This window comes from Lacerta agilis, chromosome 18 (genome assembly GCF_009819535.1).
Source record: "Lacerta agilis isolate rLacAgi1 chromosome 18, rLacAgi1.pri, whole genome shotgun sequence".
Lineage (NCBI taxonomy): Eukaryota > Metazoa > Chordata > Lepidosauria > Squamata > Lacertidae > Lacerta > Lacerta agilis.
The window spans coordinates 11,956,703-11,979,258 of record NC_046329.1 but is presented as its reverse complement, the minus strand read 5'-3'; the positions used below and the strand labels follow the sequence as shown (position 1 = coordinate 11,979,258).

Genomic DNA, 22,556 nt, shown 5'->3' with positions numbered 1-22,556 from the left:
TTCCCTGACCTTTCGCTGCCATTGTTTCTCTGCTGCGCTACCGTTTATTTTGTTTTTTGCACCATTTTAAGCAGGCCGCCTGGTTATTTTTTGCATCTACAATACTATTCTGCACTCCCTGCAAAGTGCATCCAAACACATAAATAATGAAAGGCTGTGGCTCGGGTAGAGCCTACTCAGAGGAGTGACATTGACATTCAGGGGCCTAAGCGGTCGGTGCCCATCCGTTGCATGTATAAAAGCAATTTCAGATAAATAAATACAGTGGTGACTCTGGTTGTGAATGGGATTCCTTCCGGAGCCCCGTTCGCAACATGAGCAACACATAACATGAAGCGCCGAATCTGCGCATGTGCGTGATGCGATTTAGCACTTCTGCGCATGCGCAACACGCCAAACCCGGAAGTCACCTGTTCCGGTACTTCCGGGTTCGGAGCATTCGTAACCCGTGCTGAGGTATGACTGTATCGTATTTTTCTGTGTATAAGACACTCCCATGTATAAGACGACCCCTATTTTTTTAGCTCAAAATAAGAAATAAATAATTGCAACATTCCGTGTATAAGACAGCCTTCAATTTTAAACTTGAAAAAGTATTATACACAGAAAAAGGCAGTACCTTGGAGGAAAAGGTGAGATATAGTTGTCAGCACACATCTGTCTCAAGAGACAATGGAGTGTGCCTCCATGGGTGAAGTCGAACCGCTGCGTTAGCAGCACCAAAGTGATCTCCCTGGGGCGCAAGCCTAGGTAGTGTTTCTGGGGGTCCTGGGCTGCTCAGACGACAAGACCCTCTTCTCTGCCCCACTGATTGGGGTCCAAGGAAAGCAGAGCAAGACGTTGGGCACCAGCAGAAGTTGCCGGAAGGAGGCAGACAAGACACCACAGGCCGGGACTTCTATCCCACAGGCAAAGCAGTCTTTTCCTCCCAAGATGAGGTCGGAGTTTCCTGCGTGGCTCTTCTGGAGAAGTTGGGGTGGGGGAGTCTGAGGCTGGCTGTGGGGCGGCAGGGAAACATTTAAACATTTCAGTGTAGCATAGTGTATTATCTAAATAATTTTATTTTGTTTGCAGAATACGGAAATAAACAACTACATTACCTGACTTTTAGAAGACATCCGAAGGCAGCCCTGTTTAGGGAAGTTTTTAAACTTTGATGTTTTATCGTGTTTTAATATCCTGTTGGGAGCTGCCAAGAGTGGCTGGGGAAACCCAGCCACATGGGCAGGGTAGAAATGTTATTACTATTACTGTATCTTCAAAATGAGAGCTTCAAGTGATACTGCAAGCTCACACTTCTCACTCAGTTTGTATACCTACTTAAGGCACATATGTAAGGGGCTCGTTTATCATTTCATTTTGGAAATGGTTTATCATTTTATTTTGGAAATGATGTCCCAATGAACTGCATTTTTCGATACTTTCCGAATGGCCATTTTATAACGCAGTTGTGCTCTACATTATACCGGTAAATCCAGCAGAGCTAGGAGCTGCTCCTTTTTGCTTTCCAATGTATTTCTTATCCATAATAATGATTTTGAGAATGGGTGCCACACAGGCAGATTTTTATTCCGAAAGTGTGGCGCAGGGAGCCCCCTTGCAAACTCGATTAAATGCAATCTAGATTACAAACTGGATTAAATGCAAGTTGGCGCGCCCCTTCTGCGCCCCCTTCTTCTTGGCGCGCAACACGCGGCCAGCCCTGCGATGACATCAGCCCAAGAGGCCGCGCGCTGTTGTGCGCAGTTGACGGCGCAGGTCGCCTGGCGACGGGGGGGGCGCCCGGGGGAGGGAGGGGGGAGGAGACTGGGGGCGTGTCCCCATGCAAAGCAGCCTCCCCCTTTAGACGTCATCTGCAGCCAATGGGAGACGTCGGCGGTGAGCTCATAGCGGCCGGCGGAGGCTATAAAGAGGGGGCGCCCGCGCTCGCCGGCGCATTAAAGAGAGAGGTACGCGGGAGGAGGAGGAGGAGCGAGGCGCTGTCGGCAGCGGCGAGGGGGCGGGGGGAGGGTCGTCGCGGTCGTCTCGGGGGCAAGCGGCGCCTCGACCAGCAAAAGCCGCCGGAGAAGCCGCTGCGGAGGGCACCCGTTGCGCGCAACCCCGTCGTCGAAGGGGAGGCGGGCGCGATCCGGCCGCCTGCCTCCCTCCCTCCGCAGCCGGCGGGGGAGCGGAGGAGGAGGATGGAAATACCTTTCTACCATGACGACGTGTTGATCGCCTTGGCGGCCTCGTCGGCGGCCCTTTCTCCCTCGTCGGTGCGCCCCGGCGGCGCCTTCCCCGACGGCTCCAACATGATGAAGAAAGACGGGCTCTCCCTGGCGCTGGCGGGCGCCGACCCGGGCGCGGCCGGGAAGAGCCACGGAGGGGGCGGCCCCCACCAGCAGCACCCGCAGCAGCAGCAGCAGCCGCCCCCCAGCGGCGCCCCCGACGGCGCGGCGCTGCTCAGCTCGCCGGATTTGGGCCTGCTCAAGCTGGCGTCTCCCGAGTTGGAGCGCCTGATCATCCAGTCCAACGGCTTGGTGACGACCACGCCGACCAGCGGCGGCGCCCAGTTCCACTTCCCCAAAGGAGGCGGCGGAGGCGGCGCCCCCGACGAGCAGGAGTTCGCCGCCGGCTTCGTGAAGGCGCTTGAGGACCTGCACAACCAGAACCAGCTGGGCGGCGGCGGGGGGCCCGTCGGGGGAGAGCTGCCCTCGGCCGCCAGCCTGGCCCCGGCCTCGCAGCAGCACGGCCCGCAGGAGCCCCCTATCTACGCCAACCTCAGCCCCTTCGCCGGCGCGGCCGGGGGGTACCCGACGGACGGGAGCCCCTTCCAGGCGCACTCTCGCCTGCCCCCTCCGCCGCCCGCGCCGCTGAAGGACGAGCCGCAGACGGTGCCCGAGGTGGCGAGCTTCGGCGACAGTCCCCCTCTGTCGCCCATCGACATGGACACGCAGGAGCGGATCAAGGCGGAGCGCAAGCGGCTGCGCAACCGCATCGCCGCTTCCAAGTGCCGGCGGCGGAAGCTGGAGCGCATTTCGCGCCTCGAGGAGAAGGTGAAGAGTCTCAAGAGCCAGAACACGGAGCTCGCCTCGACGGCCAACCTGCTCCGCGAGCAGGTGGCGCAGCTCAAGCAGAAGGTGCTCAGCCACGTCAACAGCGGCTGCCAGCTCCTGCCCCAAACGGCGGCCCAGCAGCCGCACCAGGTGCCGGCCTACTGAGCGCCCCAACGGGGCGCACCGCCAGCCGGGACAGGCGGAGGAGCCGGGAGGACGCGCGGGTTGGACGGTTTTTTTGGGGGGGGGAGGCGGCCTCTCCTTCTCTCTGGACCCCGGCTCCTCTTCCGCGCGGCCCCCCCCCCCACGTCGGACAATGCAAAGGTGGATGGGTGTGGACGCCGAATGGGGGTCCCCCACCCCCCAAGACTTCCTTGTGGGCCGCGCGCACAGAGGACTTGAGACATTTTTTAAAACTTGCTGGAGGAAACGGGCGCAGGATTTTGGGGAGGGGGCTGCTTTTGGAAGCTCCCACCCAGCGCAGCTGCCATTACCCAGTCTCACCCCCCTTGTAATCTTTGCCTCTCTTTCCCACCCCCTCCAAACGCAGCGTGCCCAGATGTGACTGCCTTCCACTCTTGGCCCTCCCAATATTTTTTCCTCATAGACCATGTCTTTCCTTCCACCATACTGTATTTATGTTTAATATGCCCCTCTTTTCTTGCTGTTTTTTTTGGGGGGGGGAGGTTTGCCATTATATCTTATCTCTTTATCTATCATCACATTCCATTGTGCAGTAAAAAAAACCTGTGCAGGAGTTTGGAAATAAGAGACTGTCTGTTTGGCTTATTATTGCATGGGAGGGTGTGGTATGGAACTTTTATCTTCCCTTCAAAAGCAACCTCCCTGCACATTAGGCACCCTCCCAGATGTTTCTGGCCCTCGGCTGGTGAAGTGAACATCTGGATGGCGCCCGGTTGGCAAAGGCTGGCCTTGCAGAGTCAATTTTGAGGGGAGGCTCCTGAGCCCAAAAGCATGGAGTGCCATCGCCCTCTGGTGCCCAGGCTGGGCACTGAACCCCTTGGCACAGCCTTGGGGGGGGGGAAGTGTGTGTGTTTTTGGGGTGACGTTGCTTATGCAGGATAGATTTCAGAACCTCGTTTAACAGCCCAGCAGTCTAGTTGCTCTGGGTCAGGATGATGATGATGATGATGATGATGATAATACTACTAATTTGTTACTTACGCCCTGCCCATCTGGCTAGGTTTCCCCAGCCACTCTGGGTGGCTTCCAACAAGAAATTAAAAATGAATTAAAACATCAAACATTAAAAACTTCCCTGAACAGGGCTGCCTTCAGATGTCTTCTAAAAGTCAGGTAGTTGTTTATTTCTTTGACATCTGGTGGGAGGACATTCCACAGGGCGGGAGCCACCACCAAGAAGGCCCTTTGCCTGGTTCCCTGTAACTTCACTTCTCACAGGGAGGGAACCACCAGAAGGCCCTCGGAGCTGGACCTCAGTATCTGGGCTGAACGATGGGGGTGGAGACGCTCCTTCAGTATGTCCTGTTCCTGGCCACCTAACACTCCACAAATTTTTATTTGAGGTGGGGTCCAGGTAGCCATAAATAAACCTTTCCCCTTTGAATTCTGAGAATGCCCTTTGAAGTGGTGACTTCCTTAAGTTTAGTAGGTCTTAAAGCATGCAAAATCTTGCCTTTTAAAAAAATCTGTCATGATCCTGCAGACATTCGTAGGATGTCTATAATTGTAGAGTTGGAAGGGGGACCCCCAGGGCTCATCTAGTCCAACCCTCTGCAAAGCAGGAATTTCAGCTGAAGCATCCATGACAGATGGCCATCCAACTATTCAGTGCGAGGGATAGTCACATTTTCATTATTATTGTGACTATTTGCTTGAACCCAGTTTTGAGCTCCATAATTATGTCTGGGCAATAGTTTTGTCTCCAACTGTATTTCTGAGTTTCAAGCAATATTTTGTTTTTGAGTGGGGTGGGGGTAGGTTTCAGCTTCAAATTCAGCTGTGGGGAAATTTTAAGGTTCTGGGGGTGTTGGTTTTATGGCCTGCCCTCCCTGGCAAACATCAGAAAGTTTAAAGCAAAACAATTTAAAGCAACATTATTGCAAACAATTCTGAAACCAAGTAAGAGTGTTTCGAAGTAATTGTAACAAAACAACTTGGAAACATTTCAGAACATTTAGGGCACATTAAAAGGTCTGGGTTTTGGAGTACGGACTCCAAATTTGAGTATTTCCAAATTTGTGTCCCTTCCCCTCTGAAACCCATTAATTTAATTTCTGAGAACTCAAATGTTACAAATAGGTAGCACAGTGTAGTGGTTAGAGAGAGTGTTGTACTGCGACCTGGGAGATCAGGGTTCAAAACTTGAATGGGTGGGTGGGTGGGGTGACCTTGAGTCATTGTCTCTCCCTCCCTAAGCCTACCTTGCAGGGTTGTTGTTAGGGGTAGAAGGGGAAAAGGCAACAATATGCCACCTTGAGCTCTTTTGGGGAAAGACGAGATAGTTGTGTACCAATAAATAAAAGACCGGTAGATAGCCTTAAAATAAGTGCATTTGGACAAAACCTGATAGTGAAAGGTTTTGATTTTGTGAGTGATTGAGATTCTTCTTCTGCGATCCCTCATAGCCGAGTAAGATTGTCTTCCATAAACATGGTCTTAACAGTGAGTCTGTAAATGACTGTGGAAGCCAGTTCTGGATCCACACGTCCCTCCACACGGGGGTTTCCAGGAGGGAGTGGATCACAATGAGGATTTTCCAAGCATGCCTTCCTCTTGGCATGTTTCTCCCTTGCGTCCTGAGTTCGAGTGTCTTCAAAGCACATGACACCTTTGGTAAAGGCTGTTCTCCAACTGGAGCGCTCGCAGGCCAGTGTTTCCCAGTTGTCAGTGTGTATACTACATTTTTAAAGATTTGCCTTGAGAGAGTATTTAAACCTCTTTTGTTGACTGCCAACGTTACGCTTTCCATTTTAAAGTTTGGAATAGAGTAGTTGCTTTGGAAGACGATAATCAGGGATCCGCACAACATGACCGGTCCAACAAAGTTGATGTTGAAGAATCATCGCTTCAACGCTGGTGATCTTTGCTTCTTTCAGTACACTGGCATTAGTTTGCCTGTCTTCCCAAGTGACATTTAAAGTTATATACTAGACTTGCTGGTCTAGTATAAATCTTAAGGGTTGACTTCATCCACCTGCCTCCTCCTGGGCTTCTTGTTCAGTTTCCCCTTTGGCGCTTCTGTCCTCTGAGGGTGGAACTCAAGCCATACTGAGACCCATAGGCTGCAGCGTTTGGGTGGGGAATTTAAGAAGGGGGCTTTGTGTATGAGAAAGGGGGCTTTTGTGGACTAGTGGTATGGGTGGTCTCTGTCGTTTGGGCCCCATCAGTGAGGTTGGGGGGGGATTGTCTGGCCAACCCAGGACCCCCATGGACACTGGACAGACTTGCACCTCAAAGAGATCACTTGGGTTGGCTTCACCCCTGGAAGCACACTCCATTGTCCCTCGAGACAAGACGGATGCCTGCAAAGTATTCAGAACCTTGAGGACTAGCAACTTCCTTGCTGCTACTTAAACCACCCTTCCACTTAGAGCTGTGAGAATTGCAATCTCAATTCTGGTGAGAGCACCTTAGGACAGGGATCACTTGCTTTGCATGCATAATGTCCTGGGGTTGCAACTCCACTGCTGTTTCTGGGTACGGCCTGCCAGAAACCCCAGAGAGCCGCTATCAGCACAGACAGTGCTGAGCTCAGTGCTCTTGGCATAAGGAGACAGATTATTTAAATCCTCCCCTCACATCCATGAGGACTAGAATCTTTGGGGAAAATGCTAATAATAATAATTAATAATAATAAATTTACACAACAGCACTGCAGCTGGTAACTGGTGGAATTCAGGGGCAGAGCCTGCAGAAGAGACCCCTCTTTAAATCAGCCCTTTATTCCAAACACAGTGGACTGGAAGCTTAAATTTATTATTACAGAGTGCGCCATAACTCGCAGCAAATGGGCCGAGGCTCGGTGGCAGAAGATCTCTAGTCCAAGCCCTGGTGTCTCCCAAGTAGGGCTGGGAAGGAGCACAAGACTCCTAATGTCAGGGTCGTGGGTTTGAGTTTCACACTGGGCAAAAAAATTCCCCATTGCAGGGAGTTGGACTTAGATGAACCTTGGGGTCCCTTCCGACTGATTCTACGACCCCCTCGAGTCTGTATCCTAGATTGCTGCCAGTTAGGGTGGACAGCCGTTAGCTGGAGGGCCCAGCAGCTGGATGCAGTCGGAAGAGGCTCCCCCTGTTCTGCCTCGGGTTTGTTTTGCCAAGAGAGGGGTCCTGGATTGGGCCTGTGTTTACATCTGTGTTTACTCCCCTGAGTTGAGTAACGCAGGCAGGCGTACCTTGACTCCACACAGCTTTATAGCAGAACCAGATGTGGACTGTCATCCAATTGCTGCAGAACTTGGGGGCAAGGAGAGAAATATTTCATGTGCGTTGGCTGAAGTTTGAGGCTGGGGGAGCGGAAGGGTGGACAAAAAGCTTCCCCCTTTTTCTCTCTTGGTAAGGGGGCTGTGAGCCGTGAGGGCAGCTAGCAGGGAAGACCCACAACCGAGAGAGCTGGAGCCAAATGAGTTAATCTCAGAGCAGACCCACCAAAGGCAGCCATGCCCATTAGGTTGAAACCCCGATAGCATCACCGGAAGACAAGTGGGGTTGGGCTACATGTCCCTTGGGGTGCCTTCCAACTCTGATTCTCTGATTCTAGGATGCAAAATCTATTTTATTATCCAAAAAAGGAGAGGGGATGGGATTTTTAGTTGGAACAAAAAAAATTTTTTTGGTCAAAGGCCACTTTGGGATAATATGTCAGGGGCCACATTCCTGCAGCAGGAGGAGCCAGAACTGATGTTGGGCGTTTCCAAAGAGGGTGTAAGGAAGTATGACACAGAATAAAGACAGCCCTGGTTTCTGTTTGCCCCATGGTTGCCTCAAACGAGAATCCTTGACCTTATCAACCCCATTGGATTTAAGGAGGTCACTCTCAAATAAGTATACAGAGGATTTTATACACACACACACACACACACACACACAGTGGTACCTTGGTTTTCGAACATCTTTGTTGACGAACATCTCGGTTTTCGAACGCTGTAACCTGGAAGTAAATGCTTCAGTTTTCGAACTCGCGTCGGAAGTCGAACAAGCCACATGGCTTCTGTATTGAGTTTTCTGTTTTTGAACATTTCAGAACTTGGTCTTCTGGAATAGATTACATTCGAAAGCCGAGGTAGCGTTGTACAGTATATATAATTTCGTACACACACACACACACAATCTGAATAATGGGGAAAGGGCATGTATGAAACTCCTTGGAGACAGAAGAGGAATTGGAAAAAGGCAGAAGGCAAGCAAGTTTGTCAATTCCCCAGCTGCAAATTCATTCAGGGCCAAAGACCTGACCACTCTTCTTAAACAATACACTAGCCTCTTAGCATTGCTCCCTACTCGGGAGCATTTTTTTTCCTTTTTCTAGGAAAAAGCCCAAGAGCCTCTTACATAAATAAATATGAATACCAAGGCAGACACTTCAGAAGTGAAGAGCTAAATCAACAAAGAGCGAGGGACACGGCAAGGGGGATTGTAGCGAGATGGTTCAGTTTCAGATCCACTGTTGCTTTTGTTATAAGAACTTTTATTTTATCTTAGACCTTATAATTCTCACAACACTTTAATGCCAACACTCTGGGGGTACCTGGAGATGCCAGGGGGTTGCAGCTGGGCCATCTGCAGGCAAAGCACAGGCTCTGCCACTGAGCACATTCTGCTCCTTCTGGGGCAGTCTGCCCATCTTTGGTCCCTGACCTGCACTCAGCTCCCACCTGTGGCTCCTACAAGATCCCAGGACGTGCTGGCAGCCCCAATCCCGGGAATGGCTTTGACTGGCCAGCTGAACCAGGTGAGGGGAGCCGATGGGGCTCAAAACCCTTGGGGAGTTTGGGGCCTCCCCTGCATGTGAAGAGGGGGTCCAACGGGCAAGAAGGAGGTTTCTGCCCATCCCAGAGAGGGAAGGGAGCCCATCTCAGAGAAGGAATAATTATTATTTTATTATTTATACCCCACCCATCTGGCTGGGTTTCCCCAGCTACTCTGGGCAGCTCCCAACAGAACACTAAAAACAATAAAACTTCAAGCATTAAAAATGTCCCTAAACAGGGCTGCCTTCAGATGTCTTCTAAAGGTCAGGTAGTTGCTTATTTCCTTGACATCTGATGGGAGAGGGTGCCACCACCGAGAAGGCCCTCTGCCTGGAAGACTCTGACCCCAAACCTCCTCTGCCTTGTGGGATATGTATGGGGAAAGACACAAATCTGATTGGTTGGATGGCGCCTTCCGGCAACTCCTGCCGCCAAACATCTTGCTTTGATTTCCTACAGACTCCATCAGCGAGGCAGAGAAGGGGGTCTTGGCATCTGGGCAGCCCAGGACCCCCAGACACACGGCCCAGGCTTGGGCCCCGGGGAGGCCACTTCAGTGCTGCTAATGCAGCAAAAACAAAGTAGGATACAGCCACACTGAGTTACCAGTCTCTGCATTCGCAGACAGTGCTGAGATTCTCCCGCAGTTCAACTTCCCCTCTGGAGGTGAACTGTCTCTCAAGACAGGCGGCTGCCACCAGCAGCTGAGTTAAATGTCCAATTTCCAGAGGCGCAATGTCAGACCACTGGTCCATTTTGCCCAGTTTTGTCTCTATGCCGGCTGAAAGGTGCTCTCCAGGGTTTCAGGAGTGCGGCAGGCCCCATCTGCCTGCAGATTAAAATGCTTTAATGCGGCCCGCGATCAAAAAGCAGCACAGACACCTTTAAAAAGCAGCAAAGAGAAGGAAAGCAGCAAATCAGGAGTTAAAAAGTTGTTTTCGTTGGAAGGGAAATGGCTGCCATAGGGATGTCGCCACCTGGCGCCTTTCCACCGTAACATCGCTGGTCTGTTTGAGGTCTGACCTTGTTTGAGGTCGGAGCCCCACTTGGGCGAAAGATTCCTGGGGTTGGACTAGATGACCCTTGGGACCCTTTCCAATTCTACAATTCTGTGATGATTCTTCACAAGCCAGGTTATAGCGTATCGCAGCGGTTCTCCAAGGCAGGAGAGCAAGAGGGGCAGGAAGACAGACACACACACACACACAAATTCAGTATAGCATATTATTTTATTTTTATTTGCAGAATATGGATAGATATCTTTCCAAAATGAGAATGATACTCAGGACAATCTTAGCTGTGATCAGTTTGTTGACAATACGTGGATAATATCTACCATGAGCCTCGGTTTCACGTGAACCGGAGATGAAAACGTCTCTCAATGGATGGTTTGATCTGTGAAGCTTTCCCAATCCAATATACCCCCAAACAAGATGAAAATAAATTAGAAAATAAAGCAGATCAGGCATGACTCTTGTTGAGTTCATGTACATATGTAAGAATTTAAGCTGCACTTTAACTTTTCACGGTCGGAATTTGGGGGGGGGGAAGTGAGGCTTATATTCAGGGCAATACATACATTGGAAAGCAAAAAGGAACAATTCCCTGCGCTGTTGGATTTATAACACAGAACACAACTACTTTATTGTCGTGGGACAATAAAACAATGCAGTGCATTAAAACATCATTCCCAAAATTACAATTATTATTTTTCTTAGCTGCACTGATGATAGTCATTGTTTGGATGGGGGACTTTTATCCATTTCTGCAGTCACACAATCAGTCAGTAGCTGAACTGGGTTCCACACAATCACAAAAACAAATGAACCGAAAAAGCCTCAAAAACGAAAACACAAAATATAAATAACAAAAACAAAAGTGACAACTTAATCTGTTCCGGAAATCCATTTGACTTCCAAGATTTTTGGAAACCAAGGTGTGGCTTCTGACTGGCGCAGGTGCCCTGGAAACAACCTCTGACAGCCGCGTCAGATGTTTGGCTCCCGAAAAACGTTCGGAAACCGGAACACTTACGTCCGAGTTTTCAGCGTTTGAGAACTAAGGCGTTTGAGAACCAAGATACCACTGTATTTAAAAATTCAGCGTGGCGTGAGCCAATTTTTATTACCGGTATTTTCTCTGGCCCAGAGAAAAAAAAAGGTGAGTTCTGAGCTTGCTTCCCCTCGCCTGTCCAGAAGGGGGAGCTGTCAGGCCACACTCCTTCCTACTTTCCAGGTGCCAAGCATCACAAGCTGGGATTTGGCCGTTGCCCAGGTGCCCGCCTCCTTGGAGAGGTGGCAAGACAGGTGCCTGGGTCCTGTTGGCAGGCGGGACGAGACTCTTCCAAGCAGCTGCTTTCCTTGCCTTCCCCCTTCAGGAGAACCAGCTTCGGCTGCCATGGCTGTGTGGGTCCTTTTGCTGCTGATGGTCTCAGATCAAGGTAGGGGGCTGGTGGGGGGCTGCCGAAGGACTGGGAACTGGGAAAGCAGCAGCAGCAGCCTGGGCAGTGCCAGATTTATGTATAAGCTAAACATAGATGTACATTTCCAAAATATAAGATAAAAAGCAAATGAAATAAAACCTACATACAGCAACAGTGTTTTGTGTTGTATGGGCTCCTGTGATGTAAGTCATGGGCCCCGCCTGCTAGCCTGCTCCCTCAAATATCACTGCTTTGCTCCTTTCTATATATAGGGTGCCTACATTCTGCATGTGCAAATGGCTTCAGATACCTATTAGGTCCATCAATTACCATATAGCATATATTCAACACAAAAAACAGTATCTGAAGAAATGTGCATGCACACGAAAGCTCATACCAATAACAAACTTAGTTGGTCTCTAAGGTGCTACTGGAAGGTTTTTTTATTTTTTTTCCAACTGCAGCAGACCAACATGGCTACTTACCTGTAGCAAAAAACAGCGACAATTTACGTAAATCCAGCACTGCCCTTGGGGGTTCCTCAGCTGGTTCCCCCCACCCCATTCCTCTGCGTACAACTGGTTTGTGACGTTTGGGGAAAGGCTGCCCCATAGAGTTCCCAGCCCGTTTTTGTTGCGGTCTGAAACGCAGCTCCCAGCCTCTCCACCTGCCTTTGCCCTGTCCCTCTGGCAGAGAAGCAGGGTGTGGGGAGCTAACCAAACAGACCGTGCCCACGCAGGTGGGGGCAGCGGCACAATCTGACTCTGCCGGGTGTGTCTATTATTTGTGTCATGCAGGTGGAGGAGCAGCCCTCCGCCTGGCTGGCAGGGAAAGGCGAGGCCGGTCAGAGTGGGTGGCCCTCGAGAGCCTTGGCCAATATTTGCACCTGTTCCACCCTCATGGGCAAAGCAGCCAAGACACGGGCACTGGGCCTGGTAGCACGTATATTCATTTCCCTTTCTGTCTTACTGTACACAAGGCGTCTCGCTGCCACGCTGCCAGCCTCCAGTTTCGGAGGCAGCCTACCTCTTAATACCCAATTTCAAACAGGGGGCTGGGTTGGAGTCAGTGCTGGATTTACCTATAAGCTAAACAAGCTCTAACTTAGGAACCCACTCTTTTGGGGGGCCCCCAAAAAATTAAAGGGAAAAAACAACTGGATGTACATTTCCAAAATATAAGATAAACAACAAAATAAAACATACATCCAGCAAGTGTTTTGTGTTGTGTCGGCTCCTTTGTAAGTAATGACCCCCACCTGCTCCCTAAAGTATCTCTGGTTTGCTCATTTCTAGATATAGGGTGCCTACATTCTGCATGTACAAATGGCTTTAGATACCTATAAATTACCAAACAGCATATATTCAACACAAAAAACAGCAGCAATTGGTTGTGGACAAGGACAGCTGGACATATAAAGGGCCCCATTACCTTCAGTAGCTGAGGGGCTCATCAAACCTAAATCTGGCCCTGGTGTTACTGTACACAAGGCATATCGCTGCCACGCTGCCAGCCTCTTTAACATAAGAGAACCCCCAGTTTCTGAGGTAGTCTACCTCTGAATGCCCAATCTCAAACTTTGGCGCCCTGTTATTGGAGGCAGCGGGCTGGGTTGGAGTGTCCAGCTGCATCTCTTCTTTAAAAAAAATAAAGCAAGATTCTAGTCCTCATGATTCTGAATGAAAAGGGCTTAAGGAGCGAAACGAAATAAAGCAAGGAGCTAGTCCTTATTGTTCTTGATGAAACACAGAATGGAATAGGAATAGTTTTAATTTGTCATAATTCTTTGTTTCTTCAGCTTGCAAATCGCCTTGGGGATTATAAAATAGAAAGACGGTATACAAATTAAAAGTGATGATGATGATGATGATTCCTTGAGCCGTGTAGGTTTGATGCTTTCCAACTTCCCCTCCCCTCCCTTTGCAGTCCTCTCCGCCACCCCCAGCGTTTCACCATCAAGCACCCTGGCCGTCTCCGCACCCCCAGAGTCACCCACCCTCAGCTCCGGGGCAGAGGAAACCAGTGCTTTGAGGGCACCCCATGAAGAGACTGGCATCACCGCATCAGAAGCACCCACCTCTCACCCGGGCTCCTCGCCTCCTCCCAGGCCCACCGAAAGCACCGCCAGGGAGGGGCGCAGCACCACAACCGCCACCCCACTCACAACCCCCCAGGCCAGCTCCAGGGAGCCATTGCTCACTAGCCGAGAGGCTGGATCCGCCATCCACAACTCCACCACAGGTGAGAGGCAGGTGCGGATGCCCTCTGGATCCTGGCAGCATCCTGTGCCATCTCGAGCAGCGATATTTTGCCTGTCCGGGATTGGGGCTGATTATTCATGTTTTGTAGGGGATTGGATAGCAGGGGGTTGGACTGGATGATCCTTGGGGTCCCTTCCACAGTTCTCCGATTCTGTTATGATCTTCCTGTAGACAGCTCCTGTACCTTCTGCAGAAGGGATTTTTGAACGATGAGCGTTCATGATGGCTTGCACTATTCATTCATTCATTCATTCATTCCCCACCCATCTGACTGGGAGCCAATGTAGGTCTTTCAGGACCGGGGTTATATGGTCTCGGTGGCCATTTTTTATCCTGCCTTCCAAGCAGACTATTAAAGGCACCTAAAAAAAGGTGTGCGTGTTTAGAGACGCACAGTGTATTTGGAGAAAAAAACAAAACTCCTTCTCTGAATACAAAATAAAACCTGGAATGGACACAGGGTGAGAAGGTGCAAGGAGTCTGACTGCAGCTGGGTCAGGCCCAAGGGGGTAAGATTGTCTTCCATAAACACAGTTTTAGCAATGAGACCATAAGTCCAATTCTGGATCCACACGTCCTTCCACAGTGGGGACATAGGTTTCCGGCGGGAGTTGATCCCGGTGTGGATTTGCCAAGCGTGCTTTCCTCTTGGCATGTTTCTCCCTTGCGTCCTGAGTTCGAGTGTCTTCACAGCCCAGGACACCTTTGGTAAAGGCTGTTCTCCGACTGGAGCACTCACAGGCCAGTGTTTCCCAATTGTTGGTGTTTATACTACATTTTAAAAGATTTGCCTTGAGACAGTCTTTAAACCTTTTTTGTTGACCGCCAACATTACGCTTTCCATTTTTAAGTTCAGAATAGAGGAGTTGCTTTGGAAGACGAGAATCAGGGATCCGCACAACATGACCAGTCCAACAAAGTTGATGTTCAAGAATCATTGCCTTAAGACTGGTGACCACCAGGTGGCACTGTTGCCCCGCAATTCCCCTCTCCTGCTGGATTTTCTTACTGATGATTGCAGAATTGGAGAGACCCCGAGGATCATCCAGTCCGTCCTGCTGCAATGCAGGAATCTTTTGCCCAACGCGGGGCTCAAACCCACGACCCTGAGATTAAGATGCTCCAGCAACTTAGCTCATAAACAGCTAACAGTGTGATTTACTGCTCCCAACAGGTGTGTGTTTGTGTGCATGCAGAAACTAATGTATTATACGAGGGTCATTTTTAAAAATATGAGTAGCTCCGCCTGCTTTTGCCTCCGGCCCTGCCCATGACGTGGCCCCCCAGAAGGGAATGTGGCCCTCGGGCTGCGAAAAGCTTGTTTCCTTGGCAAAAGCTGGCGAGCTTCAAAGCTGTGTGTCTCCCCGACAGCTGAACCCGGCGAGGATGCGCCCATTTCCCAGAAACCTGGCCTGGTGGCTGTCATCTGCATCTTCCTGGTCATCTTGCTCATTGGCGCTGTCGTGGTCCTGGTGAAATGTTACAGGGAGAGGGAGCCGGCCTTCCAGAAGCTGGACGAGGTCCCCATGGTGGGTAGACACCTAAGATTTTGGGGGGTGGCTGTGTGTGTGTGGGGGGGGGGGCAATCCCCCCGAGTTCTGGAGCTGGTGTTAAAACTATGCTTCTGGGCTGGAAAGATGGAAAACCTTTGGCATCTCAATAGAATCTCTTTACAGCTTTAATTTCCCTCTGTTTTCTCTCTTTCTTCCCTGCAGGGGAAAGTCACAGAAGGTTCTCCATTTGCCCACTTTCCTCCAAAGTAGCCTGGCTCCCCTTCCTACCAAAAGAATGGCCATATCCTGCTGTCACTTAGCGTGCGCAATAATAATAAAAATAAAAGTTTCCAAATTCGTCCCAGTGACTTTCTTGGATGCTGGTTAATCTGTGTGTGTTCAGAGCACAGAATCATATAGCCATAAAATTGTAGAAGGGATCCCCCAGCGGTCATCTAGTCCAACCCCCTGCAATGCAGAAATCTCATCTCAAGCATCCCTGACAGATGGCCATCCAACCTCTGCTTAAAAACCTCCAAGGAAGGAGAGTCCGCCACCTTCCATCCCACAGCCGAACGGCTCCATCTGCCAGAAAGTTCTTCCTGGTGTTGAGTCGGAATCTCCTCTCATATAACTTGAAGCCACGGGTTCGAGTCATGCCCTCCAGAAGCAGGAGAAAACAAGCATGTTCCCTCTTACTTGCGACAGCCCTTGAGAAATTTGAAGATGGCTCTCCTATCTCTTCTCTTTCCCAGGCTAAACAAACCCAGCTCCTTCAACTGTTCCTCATCAGGCTTGGCTTCCAGACCCTGGATAATCTTGGGACTCGGCTACATTCAGTCAATTATATCATTATGACTGTGTTATAGACATGGGACACCAGATGGCGGTGTAGAGCTATAATCTGTGTTTTCCTGTAACTTTTTAAATGAGTATAAATCTGCACAATATCCTGCTTAAATTGTGATGCCCAGAACTGGACATAGTCAGGGCCGGATTTAGGTTTGATGCGGCCCTCAGCTACTGAAGGTAATGGGGCCCTTTATATGTCCAGCTGTCCTTTGTCAACAACAAATTGTTGCTGTTTTTTGGGTTGAATATATGCTATATGGTCATTTATGGACCTAATAGGCATCTAAAGCCATTTGCACATGCAGAATGTTGTTGTTGTTGAGTCGTTTAGTCGTGTCCGACTCTTCGTGACCCCATGGACCAGAGCATGCCAGGCACTCCTGTCTTCCACTGCCTCCTGTAGTTTGGTCAGACTCATGTTGGTAGCTTCGAGAACAGAATGTATACCGGTATATGGGAAGGAGCAAACTGGTGATATTTTAGGGAGCAGGTGAGCAGGCGGGGCCCATGACTTACACCATAGGAGCCTACACAACACAAAACAGTGTTGCTGCATGTCAGTTTTATTTTATTGGTTTTTTAATCTTATATTTTGGAAATGTACAACCAGGTTTTTTCCCCCTTTAATTTTTTGCCCCCTCCCCAAGAGAGTGGGGCCCAAAACTAGAGCTTGATCCGTGTTTTCCTGTAAATTTTTAATGAGTATAAATCCAGCCCTATTCACCCTCCTCTGCTCAGCTTCCAGCTTGTCAACATCCTTCTTAAATTGTGATGCCCAGAACTGGACACAGTATTCCAGGTATAGACTTTTGTGGATGCAGCCGAGAATAGCATTCACTTTTTTGCTGCTGCATCACACTGTTGACTCGTGTTAAGCTTGTGGTCCGCTAAGACCCGAGATCCTTTTCACATGAACTGCTAGTGAGCCAGGTGTCTCCCATCCTATATTTGTGCACCTGGTTCTTCCTGCCGAAGTGCAGAACCTGACATTTGTCCCTATGGAAATTCATTTTGTTTGGGTCCAGTTCTCCAATCTGTTGAGGTCACTTTGAATTCTGATTCTGTCTTCTGCGGCCTTGGCTACCCCTCCCAGTCTGGTGTCATCTGCAAATTGGATGGGAATCACCTCAATTCCATTATCCATTTCATTTATAAAGATGAGCAATTGGGATCATGGCCTCTCCTTCAAACCGCTTGTCTCAAGGAAGAAAACAGTGGGTGGTATTGAGGTGGGGAAATGCAGATGGCCTACACAGCAGGGCTGTTGTGAATACCAAATGCTAGCATATACAGAATGCCTGTCCGAAATGCCTTCTCAATATTATTATTATTATTATTATTATTATTACTACTACTACTACTACTACTACTACTACTATTTGTTTGTTTGTTTTTATTATTATTAAGAGGGCAAAGTTATCCAAGTTTCTTTCCTGTCCCGTCAACATCGAGAAAACTGACAGGGGACTTTCTTTCTCCACTGGAAATGCAGAGTTGGGCTAATGAGTAACAGGGCCTGGGAGTTAATTAGTGACCTTAATTGCTCACCCGCAGGTCTCCTTGGCAGGAGGAGCTCAACTGGCAGAATAATAATAATAATAATAATAATAATAATAATAACAGTGCTTCTTTCTGGGGGGGACACAGGGGTACACACGCATAGCCCTAAACATTTTGCGAATCTTTGTACTTTTGTCCATTTACTGTATTTATTTCCCCCCAATCTGAACTATAAAATGGTGATTCTCTTGAGTCAAAATGAGAGCACCCCTAAACATTTTTAAAGAAAAAAAGCACTAATAATAATAGTAGTAGTAGTAGTAGTAGTAGTAGTAATTTTATCCGGCGCATCTGTCTGGGTTTCCTCACCTGTGGATGCCAGTGTCTTTCCACCAGCCTTGCAGAGGCAGAAATCCGAGTTTCCTGGCACCTTCTAAATTCCGGGAACAAAAAATAAATAAACCTGGACAAGATAAATGGTGCCAAGCCAAAGGGTGTGTTTTGGGTGTTCCTGCGAAGAGGAGACTGGTTTTGCCCAGCTGCCAACCTGCTTTGGCAGCAGGGAGGCTGCTTTCGAAACTGGAGAGGGTTGCCCATCAATAGAGAATCTGCTCAGCGGGTTGGCAGTGTAAGAGCTTCAGGACAGACAAAAGGAAGGTCATCTTCCTTCCTTCCTTCCTTCCTTCCTTCCTTCCTTCCTTCCTTCCTTCCTTCCTTCCTTTCATTTCTATACCGCCCTGTACCCGAAGGTCTCGGGGCGGTTCACATAAAATACCGAATACAGAAAATCAAAGCAAAAATAACACAGTTCAACTGCGGCACTCCCTGCTGCAGGAGGCAGGGATGGCTTTGGGCAAACCCAGAGAGGGCTATTGATGGCTGGCCTCTAAGAATTCAAAAGGCATAAGAAATAACATGTTGGATCCCTTGTGGAGTGTTAAAACCAGGGAAGCCTGCCCCCTTTGCCCGCCCAGACTTGGCAAATTTGTAACCGGAGTCACAAGGCTCCAGGTTAATTTCCCAACTCGCCAAATTAATCATTTATTTCTTTTATTTTTTAAAAAATGTGACCTCGGGCAATGAGCTCCCTTTTTGCTTGGAAAGGCTTAGGGGGGGGGCAAGAGCAGTGGCTGGATGGCACAGTAGTTGGAACATGAGGCTCTTGATCTCTGGGTTGTGGGTCACAGCCTCATGTGGGGCAGAAAGATTCCTGCCTTGCCGGGGGGTTGGACTAGATGCCCCTTGGGGGTCCCACCCAATTCTACAATCCTATCATACAGTGATGTTGAGGATGGCAGTCGCACAACCCCCCCCCCCAGTCCTCCCCATTTCGGTTCTTCCAGTTGAACCAGTCATGCCCTTTCGCTGCTTCTCCTGCCAGGCTGGGATGTTTGCCAGGACTCCCTGGGGAGGAGTGGGGGGGGGGCAGGGGGCAGGGTGCTCCAAAGTGCCTGCTGCATGCCATGGGTGCTCCTCCCCGTTTCAGAAAAAGGGACTGAGCCTCTGCTTGGAGATTTTGCTTCCTTTTCAATCCTCTCGAGGGAGAGAGAGCCTTTGCGGGGAAGGGCTGCGAATTTCCCGCAAGGTGAGGGGTCCAAGTTCGAGAGGCAAAAGGAGCGAGAGAGGCCGCCAAACTGTAAGTCCAAGAAATGCCCAAATGTGTTAAGAGAGAGGGGGTGGTTTTGGCTCTGGGCACCAGATATTTAAAGCACACAAAAGGTGGTAAACATTATAGACCATCAGTCTTGGAAGTGTTCCAAGCTAAACCTCTAGCAGTTATTATATGGGGCTCAGATTTGGACAGACGCTCACCTTGGATCTACGGAAGCTGTCCAATCAAATTTATACCAGATGGGCAGGGTAGGTATAAAAAAATAAAAAAATAAAATAAAATAATAATTAGTTCTTAAAGCAAATTTCCTCTGTCCCGCCCTGAGTCCCAAACGCATCATTGCGCCTAGAGGCTAATCTTCCCTCGGTAGAATTACGGATCCGGCTTAGGACATTTAACTCTTGGCTTTGCCTAACTCAACCCCTCCCCCCGTCTAATATCCCTAGTGCTGCAAGATCACAAGAGCGCCTGGTCTAAAATTGTCTTCTCAAAGACTTCACTCTTGTGGTTTATCAGCATGACATCTACTCACTTTGGGTTTTAGTAAAGCAAACAGTCTAATTTGTCAGCGCCTAAATGATATCGAGCGTCGGAGCAACTTGGCCACAATCAGGAAATTTTGCCCATGGCGTGACTATTTCCCACCTTCCCATTTCGAGACTCTGGCACCCTATCTGCATAACCAAGCAATCCTAAAATATAGACGCGCTTTGACTCTCGGAAGATTAAATGTCTTGCCCTCGGCTGTACTTGAGGGACGATTCCAACAGACATGAAAAACGCTTCTGTCCCTGCGGAGATGGCAGTCCCGAATGGGTGGCGCATGCCCTTCTGGCTTGCCCTCTTTATAAAGACTTGAGGAATGAGATTATCCCCCCCTCTTTTATTGTCCATCCTTGGTCGCTCAGCCACTGCCCCAGTTTCCTTTCTCTGGGCAGTTCAAGGTGTGTGTGTGTGTGTAAGAGAGAGAGAGAGAGAGAGAGAGAGAGAGAGAGAGAGAGAGAGAGAGAGAGAGAGAGAAAGAAAGAAAGAAAGAAAGAAAGAAAGAAAGAAAGAAAGAAAGAGGGCAATCAGAATAAGATCCACTATTTGACCATTGACTCAAAACCCTAAAAATGTATTTTACATAATTGACTTTGTATTTCTATTCTTTGTATATCATATTGTTGTTTTATTGCTATGGCCGATGGTTGATGTAAATAAAGATTCATTCATTCACTCACACATGCCCTGCAAAGAATTCTGGGAACTGTAGCTTACCAGCACTACAGTTCCCAGGAGCCTTAGCAAAAACTACAGCCCCCAAGATTCTTTGGGGTGTGATGTGCTTCCAATGTGCTTAAATATTTGGTGTGCATAGGCAGCCCCGAGTGTCCAAAGGCTTAGACACAAATTTCTGATTTTCTGAGGCTTTTGCAAACTACAGAGACCAGCTCTTTCCCAACAGAGAGCGGGCTGGTACCGGACTTATTTCTGTGATTGTTACGTTGCTTTGAACTATTGTGTTTTTATTGTTGCAATTAAATTGTTTAAAAGTAGCCCTAGGAACTTAGGGTGAAGGGTGGTTGTTTATTATTATTATTATTATTATTGGGCCTTTGTCATGATTAAAATGCATCTTGAATCTTTTAGCGTGGCTTTAGTAAGCTGGCAACCGCAATGAGCAGAAGCACAAGAGCAGCCTTGTGCATTTGGCAAACCCTCAGCCCTAACTTTTGGGTTCTTTTGCCCCATCTTCTTCTGCTTATTGTAATATTTTATTCTCTTGTTAATTGTGCTGTTTTAAATGTGCATTTTATACTTGATTTCACTTAGCAATGGTGCTTGTTTGTTTTTGAAATGTTTAAGATTCTTATTTTTTGTTAACGTTGCCTGTGTTAAATATGTATTCTGTAGCTGTCCTCCTTTGTAATGTTTTGTTTTCTTTAAGATAATATTTTAGTTTTCTGTTAATTATGCTGCTTTGACCCCATACTCTATATTTTACTTTCTCCAGATTGTTTTATTGATCTTTTAATATTCTGTCAACCGCTTTGAGGTTTTTCTTTAAAAATATAAAGCGGTATAGAAATGAAATGAATAATAAACCGAGTATGTTAATGTTTGTTAGTGACAGCTGTGCTGACGATGTGGACATATGTAAGGGTTTCAAAAGCAAAAACAAATTCAGCGGTCAGTGCTTTTAACCCAGCTCCAATTGAAAATATAAGTTTTGAGCTTTCTGGAGTGGAATGGATCAACCCTGAAGATAGATTTCTCATTTTCTTTCCTCCTCTTTGCAGGGAGAGGAACAGGCGCCGGCCCACTCCAAGGTTTTGCCACGATGCGTCGAAGCCGGACGACGGTGTCTTTTCTCAGTATGGAGGTAAGGAAAAACAATGCGCGGGGGATCAAGGTGTCTGTGGGTGCAGCTTGGTGAGCGCCCAGCCAGGAGGGCGGCGGCCAATATTTGGGGTGAGGTTGTGGTTAATAATTCCATCCGAAGTTCTGGACCCCCCCACACACCCTTCCAATCTTGCTCAAATCCCAAAGTGCCTTCAATGCTCTGCAAAAGGTAGCCAAGAGCCCGTCTAGAGTCCTTAAGTGGCTTCCCTATCGGTAGGAGAAAAGAACAGAGGCCAAGCAGAGAATATTGAGAAGCAAAGCAGCTAGGAAGCCTGACCTTTATTGAACAGGGTCCTTACTCCCCACACGCAGGAGGGAGGAGAGGAACCCAGAACAATGGTGCGCAAGCTCTTATATAGACTCCTGAAATTGCCCACCCTGTAGCCCAAGACCACCCCCCAAAACATCATCCATACATCACAGAAGGGGCATCTACAACAGAATCCTGTCTGCCAGGAAACCTGTTGATGGGTTTACCTGACTGTTAATGGGTTTACATCATTGGTAGGCAAACTAAGGCCCAGGAGCCGGAGCAAGCCCAATCGCCTTATCAATCCAGCCTGCAGACGGTCCGGGAATCAGCATGTTTTGACATGACTAGAATGTATACTTTTATTTAAAATGCATCTCTGGGTTATTTGAGGGGCATAGGAATTTGTTCATCCCCCCTCCCCCCAAAAATATAGTCCGACCCCCCACAAGGTCTGAGGCATGTATGTGTTTGCCTTGTAAATTTATGAACACTAAATTTGAGACGTTAAATTCTTATAACAAGGAGAAGGAATTACGGCTCTGCTTTTAGTCCTGTTGGAGGAATTCCCGGTAGGACAGGCAACTTGATCGAATTTAGCAACTGCGGCAGCCAGAGGGGAAGGGTCTCCAAATGTAGCAACTGCGGCAGCCAGAGGGGAAGGGTCTCCAGGCTTCAAAAACCCTCATGCACATCTTTCCACCAGGCGAGAGCAGCCCCAATCCCAGGAATGGCTTTGACTGGCCGGCTGAACCAGGAGAGGGGAACTGAGGGGGCTCAGGCCCTGGGGGAG

General features: G+C 48.8%; 1 protein-coding gene across 1 annotated transcript; it reads left to right on the top strand.

The window, feature by feature from the left end:
• The first annotated feature begins 1,962 nt into the window (after window positions 1–1,962).
• Window positions 1,963–3,804, top strand: JUND (JunD proto-oncogene, AP-1 transcription factor subunit). The gene has a single exon (XM_033136760.1). The coding sequence runs from the start codon at window positions 2,181–2,183 to the stop codon at window positions 3,198–3,200; it is 1,020 nt and encodes a 339-aa protein (XP_032992651.1). The 5' UTR covers window positions 1,963–2,180; the 3' UTR covers window positions 3,201–3,804.
• The last annotated feature ends 18,752 nt before the right edge of the window (window positions 3,805–22,556 follow it).

What these genes read in the sequence shown, in the direction of transcription:
- JUND (XM_033136760.1), top strand. Translation starts at nt 2,181, where the DNA reads ATGGAAATACCTTTCTACCATGACGACGTGTTGATCGCCTTGGCGGCC.